The 15313-nt window shown below is 44.8% G+C and overlaps 1 protein-coding gene across 1 annotated transcript; it reads left to right on the top strand.

The window, feature by feature from the left end:
- Positions 1-632: 632 nt before the first annotated feature.
- CUNH20orf85 (chromosome unknown C20orf85 homolog) lies at positions 633-6688 on the top strand. Its single transcript, XM_050313979.1, has 4 exons — positions 633-753; positions 1274-1355; positions 2322-2417; positions 4480-6688. Exons 1-4 carry the CDS (start codon positions 689-691, stop codon positions 4612-4614), a joined length of 378 nt encoding a protein of 125 aa, XP_050169936.1. The 5' UTR covers positions 633-688; the 3' UTR covers positions 4615-6688.
- The last annotated feature ends 8625 nt before the right edge of the window (positions 6689-15313 follow it).

The following is a 15313-nucleotide window of genomic DNA, read 5'->3' as shown; positions in this document are numbered from 1 at the left end:
ACCAAAAGATAATGATGGTGTGTATCAAGAGGAACCAGGAATAAAAAAAGCGGGAAGCAGGAGCAAACACCCATCGTAGCACACATGCTCTGAGTGTTGGGCACGTTGACAAGGTGATTAACAAAATCAAAAAACAGCGTCCTTCAACTATTTCTCATGTCCACTTCAAACGATAAAAACACTTCAAGCCTTTGGGTGTTGAACAGCTCCCTTTGCCCAGGTTTGGAGGAGACTCTCAGCCCAGTGTTCAGCTCTCTGCTCAGGGGAGCGCGGCTAACCCCTGAGTTACAGAGCTCGGGCAACACCTCTCCCTTGGACACACGGCTGCTTCCTCAAGCGAGATACCAGCTTTTCACCAGCTTAACCCAACTCACTTTCCTACTAACATTAAAAAAAAAAAAAAAAGACGCACAGGAAAAAAAAAAATTACCGAAAACACCAAGCGCGCTTCCCGCCGTTTGCCTGAGGGGCCTAAACAAAACACGGCGCGGGGAGCTGATGCTTTTCCCCCCCTCAGATACGGCCGTGGTGTCACAGGGGACCGGAGCCAGGAGAACGCCACCCCTGAGGGACGGCTCGCGCGCTGCCCGCCATTTTGTGGCCGCCCCCGGCAGCGCCCGCCCCGCCCGCCATGTTGTGACCGCCCACACGGGCGCCGCCCCTCAGCGCCCTCAGGCCCGTGCGGGTCATGGCGCGCCGCGAGCCGGGGCTGGTGGAGCCCGCCTGCAACTTCATCGCGCGGGACAACTACTGGTAACGGCCCCGGAACAAACCCCCCCTCCCCGCCGCTCGCAGGCTTGGTCAGGAGTTCGCTTCGCGCGTGTTTAAAGACTGTGCCCGCTTTCACGAGCGTGCCTTGGTTAAAAAAGAAACAAATCAAGGTGTTTGGAGGTTCCATCCCCCACCGGGTGTGCGGGCATCGAATCAGCCCACAGTAAATGGAAGGATGTCCGAAAGAACATCGCAGCTTATTTTTCAGCCCCCTCCGCTTCCTCGCAAACGTAATTTAAAGGCGCTGTGTTCACACGCGCTGTTTCAAACCTATGGAAAGTGTTTTTCCTGTTACCTCTGAGTCAGACAATGGTAACTCGCTCATAAACTTGCAGTTATAAGTTAGGGTAATAAGGTAAAAGTTATTTTTAAGGTAAATATCTAAAGATTCCTGCTAAACGGCTGTGCTTTGTGGCATTAGTAGTTGGGGTTTTGTATTGTTGTTTTTTTTTTTTAATGACAATTTTCAAAGTAATCTTGAATGTATCTCGGTTGGTTTCAGGAAAAAATGCGTCGAAAAGGAAGGAGATGCTGCAAAAAGATGGTCTGACAAATGGGGGTTCTTGAAAACACCTCTCGAGGAGGTAAAATTGAGTGGCACGTAAGCAACACGCGAAATCCTAACTGCACACAAATTTATCTGGACACAGAATTAGGAGAACACTGAAGATTAAACACATACTGAGGGTGCTTTGCTAAGCTGGGATCCGAGGTAACAACTGCACTGGGTTCAAATCCTCAGTTTTCCTCTGAATAAAATAACAGCAAGTGGTAATTTATATGCCGTGCATATTCTGATATATTTCTCTTGAGAAACATGACTCCTAATAGTGTTAACAAGTACTAGATGCACACTGACAGGAAAATATTTCCCCTTTGTCTACCCATATGGTAGTTTAAAAATCTAGGGGAAAAGGTTCCAGCTAATTAAATTGTCAGGGGGGGGGAATTTACAACAAACGAAAATATTTGGAGCGATGTCTCTTCTCAGTGATGTTGTTAGAATATAGTAGCACATAATGTTACATTTGGAACCACAGTATTTCATTGCTAAAGGACAGGGTTGATGCAGCCCCTGCATGGTTATAAATGTGAAAGTAATCTGCTCTGGGAGTTTTAGAAAATCCCTGTAGGCATCCCAGTTAGCACCTTTGTAACCTGGTCCTCGTGGTTTCATTATCCACCCTGGGTGACTGTGGTTTGGAACACATACCAGCTTTGCACAGTTGCTGTTGGTGAACATGTGTATTTAGCATTATTAATCTTCGCTTTCTACTCATATAAGACATACATACATTTATAAGGTGTATTTCTGGCTCTTTTTGGACCCATGATGTAGCAGCAGTATTTAACCTTCCACCTGGAATTCAGAATAACATCACTTTCTGAAACAAAAAAAATATCAGTAATTTCCAAAGCACTGAAATAAGTGCTTGAGATGGAAAGAACAGGAAGTTCAGACGCAACAATGAGGGGAGTGGTGTGGATAACACATATTACAGTCTATTTCAAAATGTAGAGTCCAGATTTTGATCATGTTTTGGTTTTAGTTGATAGGAGATGAAAAAAAGGATGCAAAGCCCAAGATAGAGCTTCCAGAACACATGCGGATTCGCCCTGTGACACCTGTGGAAAAATACATTAAGGTTAGAAAATTACATTTTAAATTGTAATACAACAACATCTCTTGTAGGAAATCACACAAGCTCTAAAAAACAGTTGTCTTGTAGAGGTGGGTCTGTAAGTAAAGGTCAGAGTAAACTGCATTTGCAACCCGAGCAATGCTTTAAAAGCATTTGTGTAAGACAAGGAATTACCCTTTGGATATGGCTGTAATTTTTCTATTTTTATTTAAGAGAGTCTTCTTGTTGGCACAGACAATGCCACTGTCCTCTTGAGTGGCAAAAATTAATAAGAAGCCAGTTCTGATGAGCAAAGTAATAGTTATTTGATTTTATATTATATGATTTATATAAATGTCAAACAGCTGGAAAGGACAGTAGAATGTGAAGGTTTAATTTCTGAATATACTGAGTGAGAATCACCAATGGATGGGGTAACTACACAGGCAAATAAAGCAGTGACACTGGGAGAGGAATATACTCATAGAAGTGTAAGGAGGTGCTAACAGAAAAGAAGGTTAGTCCACTTAAAGATTAAGGAAACAAAGGAGACTGGAAATTCTTGCTTGCTGAACCAGCTTTCTTTGAAAGGATTCCAAGGGTGGGAAGATAAGGTAAGGAAGTTGTAAAAGCTCTTACTGAGATTAAATTGAAACAAAAATTAAATGCTAGTGCTGAGTGGCAGAGAAATGAAATGGCATCGTTTCTGCCATTAGTGCCACTCGTTGTTCAGTCTGTACAATCTCACACGTGCAGGTTCAGTGAAGGGCCCGTTCCAGTCAGCCTTCAGCGCTGTCAGGGTGTCTGTGTGTTAACAATGACCCACTGTCAGCTGCTCTGCCCGGTGCACACGGAAACGGGGATCAGAGCTCCGGTGGCACCTCGGGATGTGGAGGAAGATCAGGGTTAGCTGTGCTTTAGGTCACTCTTGGCATGTTCAGAGTGAAGTTTCTTACCCCTCGTTCAGAGCTGTGTCTTTCTGCACATTTACCCTCATGGTAACGGCCATATCCCTTCCCCTCTCTAGGTCAGAGCAGTAAAAGCTGCTTCACAGTCCCTTCCCCCAGATCCAAAGCGGGACATGATTCCCTTCATTATCCTGCTCGGTGGGTGGCACTTTTGGCCATAAAAAATTATCTTTTTTGAGGAACTGCTCCACCTAAATATCATAAACGTTTTCTAATCTTGGCCAAAGAACAAAGTGAAGCAACTCTGGCAAGAGAACTGAAACATTGTTCTCTCGCTGTGTATTTCTCTGCTGAGTCCCCAGATGCTAAAATGATAGAACGTGCCCGAGAGAGATGATTCAGCCAAAGTAAGCACAGCAGTCACTGAGCAGACACTGCTGCCTTTTGTTTTGTTTCCTCCTTAGCTAGATTAGTTGCAGATTAACTTGCTGCTTACCCATCTTTTAAAGTGGAAAGAAGGTGGAATGAGTGAGGAGTTCCTGATGCAAAAGCCAGCTTGGTCAGAAACATCTTTAGCATTTGGACATAAAATTATTGTTCCGTGGCTGCACTGCTACCAAACATATTACAGCAACTAGAAAACACCATTTCTCCTGTTTAGAGAAGTTAATTAGTTTTAAAGATGATGATGATAAAGATGATTATTCTGTATGGAAAAAAGCTAAAGACAAAGATAAAATTCTTCTCCTAAGAATATAAAGTCACTAAAGCCCTTAGTATTGAACCAAACTTAAAAAAGACTGCTAACATACACTACTAAACAATAATTTGCATTTTGGTTTTAGAAGGGTGGTAAATGACAGTGGCTTTGTTGGAATTTGGCCCTTGTACTTCTCTCTTTCCCTGTGTCTTGCTGTAGAATGGGACCTAAATTATTCTAATTAAATTATAAACTATCGTGTTATAAATCAAACTTGCATGCACCTGGGCTGTCTATCAAAGTTCTTGTTTCCTTTCATTCATGTCAGTGTTTGCAGGATATTAACTCAACATTTGGAACCATTTTTTATAAGTTCTCATTTCCATCCACACAACAGCACAAAAGATGACGTTGCATGACAGCCATTCCAATCACAAACCTTTTCATCATTCAGTTTTACATGTTCCTTTCATTTTAGGTGCTTCCATCCCCTCCAGTGCCTAAAACCACGCAGGGATTCATTGGCTGGAGATCAGCTGTCCCAGGGCTGGAGCTCGAGATCGATCACCAGATCCGGAGCTGCAAAGGAGCCCTCGGCAGGAGCCTCAACTGACCACGTGAGCCCTCACTGACATGATGGAATAAAGATTAGGCACTCAGATCCATTTGCAGTCCTAGGAAAACTCCTCCAGTGGACCCTTGGACTGTTGAATATTTATGCTTTACAAGTGATTTACGTAAACATCCACAATCATTTTGGTAAATGTATTCTCATGTAGCATTTTGCTTGGTAGCGATTATTTGAAATCTGTGGCATCCAAGCTGTTAACTCTGCTTCAGGTTTACTTCAAAATAACAATGAATACATTCAGATAAAGATCTCATTAATAAGACTACAATTTAAACATATTTATTGCAAGTTGGAATGACAGAGCAAATTTTTATCATTGTTTCTCCATGAGATCCTCCACTCATACTCAGTTTCACAGCAGCTTCTTCAGACATAAATACAGACTGCCATGCTCCTGACAGTCCAACTGCACTGCTCATTCCCAGTTCATCACTTACCAGTGCTGGAATCTGTGTTTAGAACTAATTTTCAGTGAGCACTGACCTGGCCCACTGTTGAGTTCTCAGGTGCCTGTGCTGGCACAAAACCATCTCTCCTGTACAGAGAGGATGAGAAGATGCAGAGGAGGGTGTCAGGCATGACTCGGCTCAGGCTGCCATGGGACTGCATCCTTGCATTTGGAGAGAAGCTTTCCTCATTAAAACCCAACACACAGCAAACAAACAAAAAACACCTGCAGAAAAAACCCAAATTATTAGGCTTCATCACAGTGTGTCCACTGGAGCTTGAAAAAAGCAGGCAAACCATAAGTATAGTCATATCATTATCATAAAATACACTGAGGTTTGTGTTGCGTGTTCTTTGCGGGTATTTTGTGTAGTTACACACATTGAGTGGTTCCCAAGTACACAAATAAAGCGTGCAAGGGCCACAGTGACACGAAATCACTTTGAAAAATCAGCTTTGGTATCAAAACGTTTTTTTTTATTTAGTTGATCAGAATGGAGATGGGTCACAAGGCATTTATGTCACTGCAGTTTTGTGGGTGCCAGTATTTGTCCCAACCAGGACACATCAAATAGTCCGAAACAGCAGTGGATTGCACTGGGAGTTACTGGTGTAGCTGCCCCTCGTTGTGGAGTTCAGTCCTGCACTTCATCCCCTGCAGATTTGCCAGGATTTTTGGAAACTCGAGGGAGACTCAGTTAGTTGCAGCAGGATATAATTCTAATTGGCCAACATGTTTAAACTAGAAGGTTGCTTAAACAAAAAGGAGCCTGCAAGAAGTCAACACAGGCAGCTCCTTCTAACTCCTTATTGCTTCAAGAGGAAAGACTTTGCTTTTTAATCCTGCTGCAGGATCTCCCTTGTGCTCTATCAGTATCTACCTCTTGAGTCAGCACTAAGTGCTTGGCTTTCTTAGCAGTAAGTCAGCAGCCAGTGTTTGTTCTTCCCTTCTTCCCAAGAAATGACTCACAATGATCAACAGCCCACCTTTTTTTCTTTTTTTTTAATCCAGTTCCAAATGCCCACAAAATAATAATAATTTACTTTTTCCATATTCTTTACAAATAATGGAGAAGTGATTCATATCCTTTGGAAGGATTACCCAAGAATGAGAACACATAGCAGGAGTAACTTCAGACACATTACTTAAAAACCAGAATAAAGAATAACTTGGAACCAGACTCTGGAAACTGAAGCTAAATTGCAGTTTAGCTACTAACTATAACCTGGGTAAGCTGCTCTTTGAACAGCCAAGATTATTGTAAGAACAGTACTTTAAATCAATGTGCTTTCTTGTCATTGCCAGGTTTGTATCTTGTACTTATTTTAATCATGTGGTTCTTCAGTTTATTTTAAGGTCATAAGATCCTCTAATTGTCGATTTATATAAACAGGTATAATAATGATTGATGTGTAATTTAGTAGCAACAAAATGACATTAATTCAGGCCAAATGAAAGGGGAACTCCAAGACCACTGGTTTTCAAAGAGTTGTATTAACCACAGCTGGCACCTGATACCCAGTGGATGTTTGTGTGAAGTGAAAGCCAAACCCAGATGAACTGTGGTTTGATTTTGAAAACCAAAATAAAGTCTTTGTCCAGCATCTACAGTTGGAGATTTCTGAATCTTATTCCCAATGTCTGAATATTAACTCTGCACTCACAGTAAGGGGGTTTTTTATTATACTTTCTGTCATTTAAGGTACCTTTACTTCAGGAGATACTTTGGTACAGCCTCATTTGGGATGTGCAAGGAGTATTGTCTAAAATTGGAACTCAGTCCTCTAGCATAAAGATGTCACTTGTTAAGTGCTCCATGTATTCAAGGTTTTGGTGTTATGTGAAACTATAAACCTCAGTATTTCTTTTCTCAGCACTTCCACTTTTACCCTGATACCTGAAAAAATTGTGTTGTGGATTTGCAGCTGACAAAGCACTGCTCAATCATCAGCCCCGCTGTGAATCCTAAAGGCCAAAACAGAATTGCTCCATCACCTTGTAATGTTTCAAACCTGCCCTTTAATTTGTGGAAATTAATCTATTTATGGGAGCCAAGTTGGGTACATAAATGTCAGTGCACACCATAAAATATCACACCATCTCCAGGGTCAGGACAGTGTTAGTAAACTCTGCACGCACCAGCAAACGCTTCAAACCAAAATGAAACAACTTCAAAAATGCAGCAGAAGAAATGTTTAATTCTGTATAAAAATCATAGACCCAGAACCAAATGTGCAAACAAGGTACCTCCTGTGCTTCGGCCCGGCTTCCATCGGGTGTGGTCTCTTGTGAAGCTCTCGGTGAGCACGGGGGTCTGCACAGCAACTCCTCCTGAGCTGACCAAACCTTGGCTTTGCAGTGTTGTTTGCAGATGGACTGGCTCTTTGGTTGAACACTCCTTGTGCTCTGGATGGGGCTTTCAGAACTGCACACCCCAAAGCGTGGCTGGGTTTGATACACAGGCACCACAGCAAGGCATGGAAATGGGGCCAGCACAGCTCCTGCCCAGGCTGTGCCTGCATGTGCTTCCCTGGCTTCGTGGTGGAACAAGAGTAGAGGATTAAATGACAACAGATTTAAGCTGAAGAACTATGAAATCAGAATTATCCTTCTCACAAGCACTTAGATTACAAACAACAAAATTGGGTGACAAAAAGCTGGTGTGTTTTCCTTCACAGTGTGTTCTTTTCTGTGCTGTTAGAATTGGCATAAAACTGGCACTTGCTATTTATAAATTCATTAATATAAGACATTTTACCAGGGACTTAGAGTTGAAAGATTATTTAAAATGCATTTTGCATCAGAGAATAAAGATTTTTGATGAGATGATAATTGAAATGGTGATTCTGAATAAGTAGCACTCACCAAACCAGTGTTGTTGTACATTTTGAAAGAACCCAAATGAAAAGCAACCGCAGGATGTGCACAGGGAAGTGATGCAGTGCCTGTAAAAGGTGGGTGCTTGGAGAATAAACTAATCAGTGTTCTGCAAGACACATTGCTACATTCCTCCAGTTCCATGGTGTGACTCCTAATGATCCCCACTGCACTCCGAGCCCCAATTCCTGTCTCCAGTTGCTGCTATTGGCTGCCCTGTCAGCCTGGAGTGACTTCAGTTCTGAGACTGTTTGCTGTACAAAACAGAGGATTTTAAAAACCCTTCTCAGAGACCTCAGCTCCCCTTTCACACGTGTTATTTCCCCCTGTAGTGAAGGATTCGTTGTGGTTTCTTCCACATTCCACAAAGTACCAAAGTGACAAACATTAATCCAGCAGGGTCAGTGGCACCTGACCAGAAATCCTGTGAATCCCAGTGAATCCTGCCCTTCCTGCACTGGGGCCCAAACGTGCTGTGTTTTCTTCCCCATGTAACCCTGTCCCTGGAGCAAGACAGGCGAGACCCCCTCCCAGACTCCCACCTTCTCCCTGGCTCCTGTGGTTTCCATATCCCATCAGATTGTTATTTGGATAGTTGAAAGTGTGTCAGCCCATTTCACAGGACCACACTGTAATAAATGTAACTGTGCTGGAAAATGATACTGTTGTGCTCTGAAACTGCTCGGGTTGCCAGTGAACAAAACATCACCCTCAGTCTCCTCTGTCATCCATGGAAAGGACTAAAGTACTGAGAAGTAAAAGTAAAACAAAATCAGGAACTTTGGGAAAACAACTATCCAAACTTTCAATCAAACACAGGCAAAAAGTGAGCTCACCCAGCTGAAGTTGCCACTCCACTTTGAATTTGGCCCCGTCCCCCATATTTCCCCCCTTCCTGCTTTATCTGCTGAAGTGAAATAAACCTAAAGATTGAAATAATTGAGATGCAACCATGAAGAAATAAACAGGACAGAATCTTCATTCCCCACCCATACTTTTCAGTTCAGCGGCCCCCCTGACACCAGATTTCCTGGAGCAGCTGAGGGCAGGATCAGGCCTTGCAGGTACCAGGCTGGGATTAAATGTGGGCACAGCTGCTGTTCAGCAAAGCTTTTACCAGCCTTGATAACAGCATTACTGAGCATCCAAACGTGGGGAGTGTAGAAGTGGCCATTTTCTCTCTCTGCTTCCTTGATAAAGGCTCTTTATTCTTTTATCCGTTTTTGTGTCTGCTTTCCACAACGATCACTGTTAGTCTTGCACCACCACAGACACGGCAGCTTCGCCCCCCACGCTTCTGTCGTGGCTCTTCCCGGAGATGCCTCCAGGCTGCCGAGTGACACCCGGCTGATGGGCCCTGCCGAGAGCCCGGCACAGCCCCGGCTCCGCCTGCCCCAGACCTGACAATGCCTTCGCACTTCCCGCAGCCTGCAAACAGCCCCCCTTCTCCTCCCGAAGTGAGAGACGGTTCATGCTTTTATTCCTCACCGGGGAGCAAGACGGACCCAGCTCCGCTAGTGAATCTCCTGTGCTTGCTGACACGCGTCAGACACAACATTCTCATCCTTAAAAGCTGGAGCAAAAACAAAAACAAAGCAAGAGCCCAAAAAAAAAAACCCCAGTGAGCTCCGGTCCCTGTCTGGAAAAATTAAGCAGCCATTATGCTCTTATTGCCAGAGCACAGTCATGTCCTTTGTTTCAGTGAAAGCTGAAGTAATTTCTTGTGCTCCCATCACGTGCATTACAGCTTCCACCTTCACGTTATGCTGCTAATGAACAAACCCCACCAATTTACAGGCTCTCAGGAGAAGCCAAGATTCAACTGACAGGCTGGCGAGGGAGCACCGAGGGACAGTGTTTACTATTTTGTTCTCCAAGAAGCTGTGTCCATAATAATTCAAGTTATTGATGCGCAAATGAGAAAACTTTCACCAACTCTCATGATAGGTCTGACCAAAACAGGTCTTTCACCGTGTTTGTTTGCCCTTTTGTTTGTTTTTTTTAAGTAGGAGTGCTGAGAAAATCAGCATTTTACTGGGATAGGCACTAGCAATGGACAGCTTGAGATCAGCTCCTTCCCCTTGGGCCAGCACTGGTTAACTTGAGAGGGAACAATCTTCTTCATGCTCAATAAATCACAGTTACAGTGCCCTGCATGCATAGAGGGAGTATATTTTGCACTTAGAGGACTCAAGGAGGAGAAAGGATTGCCTAAATCTGCTTTTAATTCTCCTTTCATTCGCCCTGTTGGAGTCACTGCTGGTCTGTCATTACCTGGCAGCAGTTCCAGGCTGGTTCTGCTGGGCAGGCAGACCCTGCACTGTTGGGCCCATCAGCTCCCTGGTTCTGCTGGAGATGAGCAGCTCCTGAGGCTTTGTGGAACCCAGGAGACACCAAATCACAAAAATACTGCAATTATTTGGAACATGTGTTGCATTCCTTTCAGAGGTGTGCTTGGCAGTGTTGCTGGAGCTGTTCTGGAGCCCAGCAAAGCACAGGCAGGTAACGGCCAGGGATGTGGAAAAGCATCTGAAGATGAGAAAGAGTCTTCAGACCTAGTGAGGCAGATCTCCTGTTAGAAGGGCTCTATAATGATCATTTACACAGCTTTTATATGGAGAAGTAGGTAAATACACAGCAGTGCCCTGTGAGCCTTTGCCTCCTGAACAGTCCCCACGAGGGCAGTGACAGCCAGACTGCAGAGCTGGTCCTGGCCCTCAGGTTCCAAAAGGTCAGTTTGTTCACCTGGTTCACCTCAGCCCTCCCTGAAAAATTACAGCTTATTTTATGCATAATTCAATTAAATCAACTGCTTTTCTTTACTGTCCCTTGAAGTTATGCACACATACACTTGCTAGTTATTGCAATATATAAGTCACGCCCCAAGGAAGGCACAGAAGTACCTGCACAGTTTCTGTGTAAGAAGAATGGAAAAAATCAGTCCTGCCCTGTCCCATTCTGGATTTGAAGGTGTTTGTACAGATTCAGAAACCACCTCTGGATTCTGGCTGAATGCTCTGGTTGGTTGTTACAAGGGCATTAATTAAGCTGTATCACAACACCTTCAAATGGCTTTTGTGTTTGAAAAATGAGGCACAGAAGGTTCTGTGCTTCTGAGAGCCTGATGATGACCACACAGTAACTCGATGTGGTGCTTGATTTTGGCTCAGAGGGGCTCAGGTCAGTGATGGCTGATGTGCCCCAGAGGGGAGACACTTGGGAGGCCACTGTAATGGAGGGTTTATTTGTCTGTGGTATTGATTTATTAATTAGTTACATGCTAATCGTTAATCAGCATCTGGAGTGCAGGCAGTGCCAGAGGTGGGAGGGTGAGCCAGGCAGTGCCAGAGGTGGGAGGGTGAGCCAGGCAGTGCCAGAGGTGGGAGGGTGAGCCAGGCAGTGCCAGAGGTGGGAGGGTGAGCCAGGCAGTGCCTCCCCAGCCCTGGCACCACTTCTGCAGAGCTCCAGAGAACCCCCAGCTGCTCAAACCCCAAACAGGGGAGCAAAGCTCAGCCCAGGAGGGGCTTCAGAAGTGCCAGCACTGGGCAGTCCCTGGGCTGAGCCCAGCCCTGGAAACGCTCCTGAGCAGCCCAGGGAGCACTCACCTCTCGTCCCTCAGGTCAGAATTTGGCTAAACACGTGCAGAACATGCTTGGCTCATGACACATGTGCATATTAGTGCACATTCATCAGCACGGGAACACACAGACAATATAGGGTAAAATACTGGAACTGTACTTCAAAGATCAGGATGCAATTCCACAGACTCCCAGGGTGACTTTGGCCACAACAGTCACCTCCCCTGCTTCAGCTCTCATCTGTGAAAAGCAAAATAACCATCCCTCATTTTTACCTCATCCATCTTTGCAATTTAGGCTCAAGAGTTCTTTGTAGTGGTGTCTCTTTCTCAAAATACATCCAGCTCCCAGCACACAATGTCCTCCTCAGAACAGGCTTATGGAACTGCATCCAAAAAAAGAGAAAAAAAAGGAAAGAACCTTATAAAATATCCACTGATAAGACCACCAGCACAACAATGCAGTGAACAGCTGTAATCTGTGGGAGGATTAGTTCTCTTTGCCATAAATGTCATCTGATTTTCAAGACAAGTTATCCCCTTTGATAGAACAGTGAACTCAGTATCTGCAGAGAACTTCCCTTCCCACCAGGACATTTTTCAAAGGCTCCCAGTAGTTTGTGACATTAAATAGAAGGTGTCACATCTTTATGACAAATACTAGTCTGCTTGATTAACATAATTTGTTTCTTCACTGGACATTTTATTCCAGATGAGCTGCTTTTCATCCATCCATATTTTCAAAGGGGAAAAAAAAATGCATCCTGACATGCAATGTTAATGTGCCCTCTGAGATAACCCCTCATCTCCAACTTCCCATCCTCACCTCCCCTTCTCTGCAGTGCATGAAATGAGCTTTAGCAGCAGCTCTTGGTCAAGGCTCTCATACATTGGACACCAGCCAAGGCTTTTGGGGTGTTTAGCACAGACTAAAGGTCTGTTCCTGTGACACACACATTTAAATTTAGCACTAAACTGGTGGGGAAAATAAGAGAAAAATATGTAAAATGTCACTTTCTGACAAGCAGAAAATTAGAATTCATTCCCCTGAGAATTAAAAGGACTTTTCTGCTTCCAGTCACTAACTATGACAAGGTTAACATTTTTCAGTCTAATGACGAAGGACATTAAGTGTGCATGTGAATAAGAAATAAAATTCCTGGAGGGTATTGGCTAAGTGTGTGACAACAGCCCAAACTGACAACAGAACTCCAAGGATGCAGATTGCAGCTCCTGCTGACTGCTTGCTGTGGAGAACGGAGGGATAACCAAGGTGGAGGTCATCCCTCTGTCCCCGTTATGGTAACAGCAGCAGCAGTCCCAGGAGGATCCGGCTCGGGGCGGGCAGAACACATTTCAGTGGTGGGGGTAGAACACATTTCAGAGCAGGGCCAGCCTCTCCCAGAACCCTGTCTTACTCAGTTATAGCAAACTGAAGCTGGGGCTTCCAAACAATGATGGGTTTCCTGTGATGCAGCACCAGGCAGGGAGGACTCAAAGGAAAAGAGAAGTCTGGGTGTTATTGATATGCCTTAGGTGTTAAGATACTGGAAATTATCAGCTATTGGGAATCTTCCTGGACATAAATGAAATTGGGGTGCTTCCTGTAACATCAAAAGTTGGATTCTCCTCTCTTCACCTGCAACAGCCCGACACTCATCCCAGCCTCTGGGAGGTTTTGGCTTTATCAAAGCAGCCTGAGAAGATTCCTGCATGTTTTACACTAATAGACAAGGCCTGACTGTCCTGTAATTCCTGCTGGATTGGCTGTATCCCCCCATCCTACTCCTTGCTTTGCTCCCAGGAAGAGCCTTCCCCTGGTGCTGCCCATGCTCAGATCTGTGTCCACATCCCCCTCATTCCTACTGCTCTCCAACCACTTTTGGTCCCTGGCCTCATGACTGACACTCCCTACAATAAACTGCATAAGCCACGTCTGCCTGTAATCCTGATAAATCCAAATCATTTTGTTTTGTTCCTCTCTCCCCTCCCCTCCAACTTCCTCAGCCTTATTTTATGCCATCAGCATATTTAAGGCACTTCTGAAATTACACTCTGCTCGAGGTCACTGCACTGAATTTAATTTTCCCCTCCCCAATGCTTTAACTCCCACCTGATTTATTTGTACTGTTTATTATCAGGGACCGATTCAATCAATAACAGCTGGAATTCAAACACACACACATTTGAATTATGCCCACAAACACTCAGCAGCAGAGGGAGCAGAAGTGTTGCAGTCCCCACCATCCCTCCAACACGTGGCAGCTGACAGGTAAGGGGCTCCCAGCCAGCCTTTTTTATACCTTGACTTCTGCTTGACCCCAGGGGTTGTTTGGCTACTGGAAGCCAAAGGAATTGCAACAGCATCACAGATTCCACAGAGGAGGCTTGGCCAAGGGATCTGTGCATTTCTTACCCCAAACCAGTGGGGCTGTATTTTAAGAGGGGCTTTCTGAGCTGACAGTTCCTTTATTAGCTTTGTACACACAGGAATTCTAAAAAAGCACCCTCAACCCAGAGCAGACGATCATGTCGAGCAAATGTTACGAACAGAACAGTGTATAGAGAACTGGAGCTTGAGGGAAACCAAAGCACTGACCTCAACTGCAGCCTGGCTCAGGCACCAAACCAACCCAAACGGGCTGCTGGAAGCACAGGAGAAAATTAATCGCTTTTGGCTCCGCTCTGCAAACCAACCTTCCTCTCGAAACGTTCCTGGTCAGCAGGATCCTCGGGCACAGCTCCCTGTGGATTCTGGCTGCCTTTGAACGCTGTGCTCACAGCTCAGGAACACTGCAGAGCCCAGAAATGAAAGCAGAGAGTGTGTGTGCACAGGTTCTGTGCAGAGATTGTGCTCCAGACAGACCACCCTCAGGATGATGTTCCCCACCTGCAGTTCCTCCCATTTCTCTGCCCTTCACTCCCTCCTCACTGCTCTTCCCTCTCCCCTGCATGGATCCTCTGCAACCATCTTTTATGAGCAACCACCCTCCCTTCTAATCCCTCTTCTGACAGAGCTGTTTGCTTTTCCTTACTGATGCCAGCTCCTGTGTCCCAGCAGAGCTGGTCCAGCCTGAGGTGTCAGGGATTAAATCAGTGCCTCTGCACTCCTCGGGAATTCACTGCTGCATCTTCATGGGAGTTCCAGGAGTCTCTTGAAATTCTGTTTTAAATACTTCACAATTTATGCACAGAGAATATTTTGGCTTTTCTATCAATACATTTCTGCTTGGTAACTCCCAGTTTGAATGCTGATTGTGTTTTGCATAAATTAACTAAATTGCAGCCCTTCTGTTTCATTGGTACTTTTTGTCTGCTTCCTTCACGAACAATGTCAGGGAGATTGCAAGCTACAATTCTTTCCTAAGAGAAAAACAACATGCAAGAGCCCAATCAGTACCAGTTTCCCGATGTCTGTTGGGTTTTACAAGCTGTAAGTGCTCTGGCATTTAAGTTTCTGCCCATTTGATTAATTTTAAGAAGAGAATGGAAGGATTGCCACAGTGTTCTGCACCACTGGTGTCTCTTGGTAAATAGAGAACAGGTACAACAAGAAGCTTCTCCTTCTGCTTAAAACTTCCCTGAGCTAACAAGTTCTATATCCACACAGGTAGGGAAGTGCCATCAATAGATGGCTCAGTGTAAAATATCATCAGTAATTCCTGTCTCCAGGCCCACCTCAGCACTGGTGAGTGAACACACTCCCCCCTCCAACACAAAACACACGAGGCCGTGTGGGGGCAATTCTGCGGCTTGGGAAGCAGGAAGGGGGTTTGCTG

The sequence above is a fragment of the Myiozetetes cayanensis genome, unplaced genomic scaffold (assembly GCF_022539395.1).
Source record: "Myiozetetes cayanensis isolate MyiCay16 unplaced genomic scaffold, myiCay2020 scf19, whole genome shotgun sequence".
NCBI classification, from domain to species: domain Eukaryota; kingdom Metazoa; phylum Chordata; class Aves; order Passeriformes; family Tyrannidae; genus Myiozetetes; species Myiozetetes cayanensis.
Note: the sequence above shows the minus strand (reverse complement) of the source record. Positions and strands in the feature narration are given on the sequence as shown.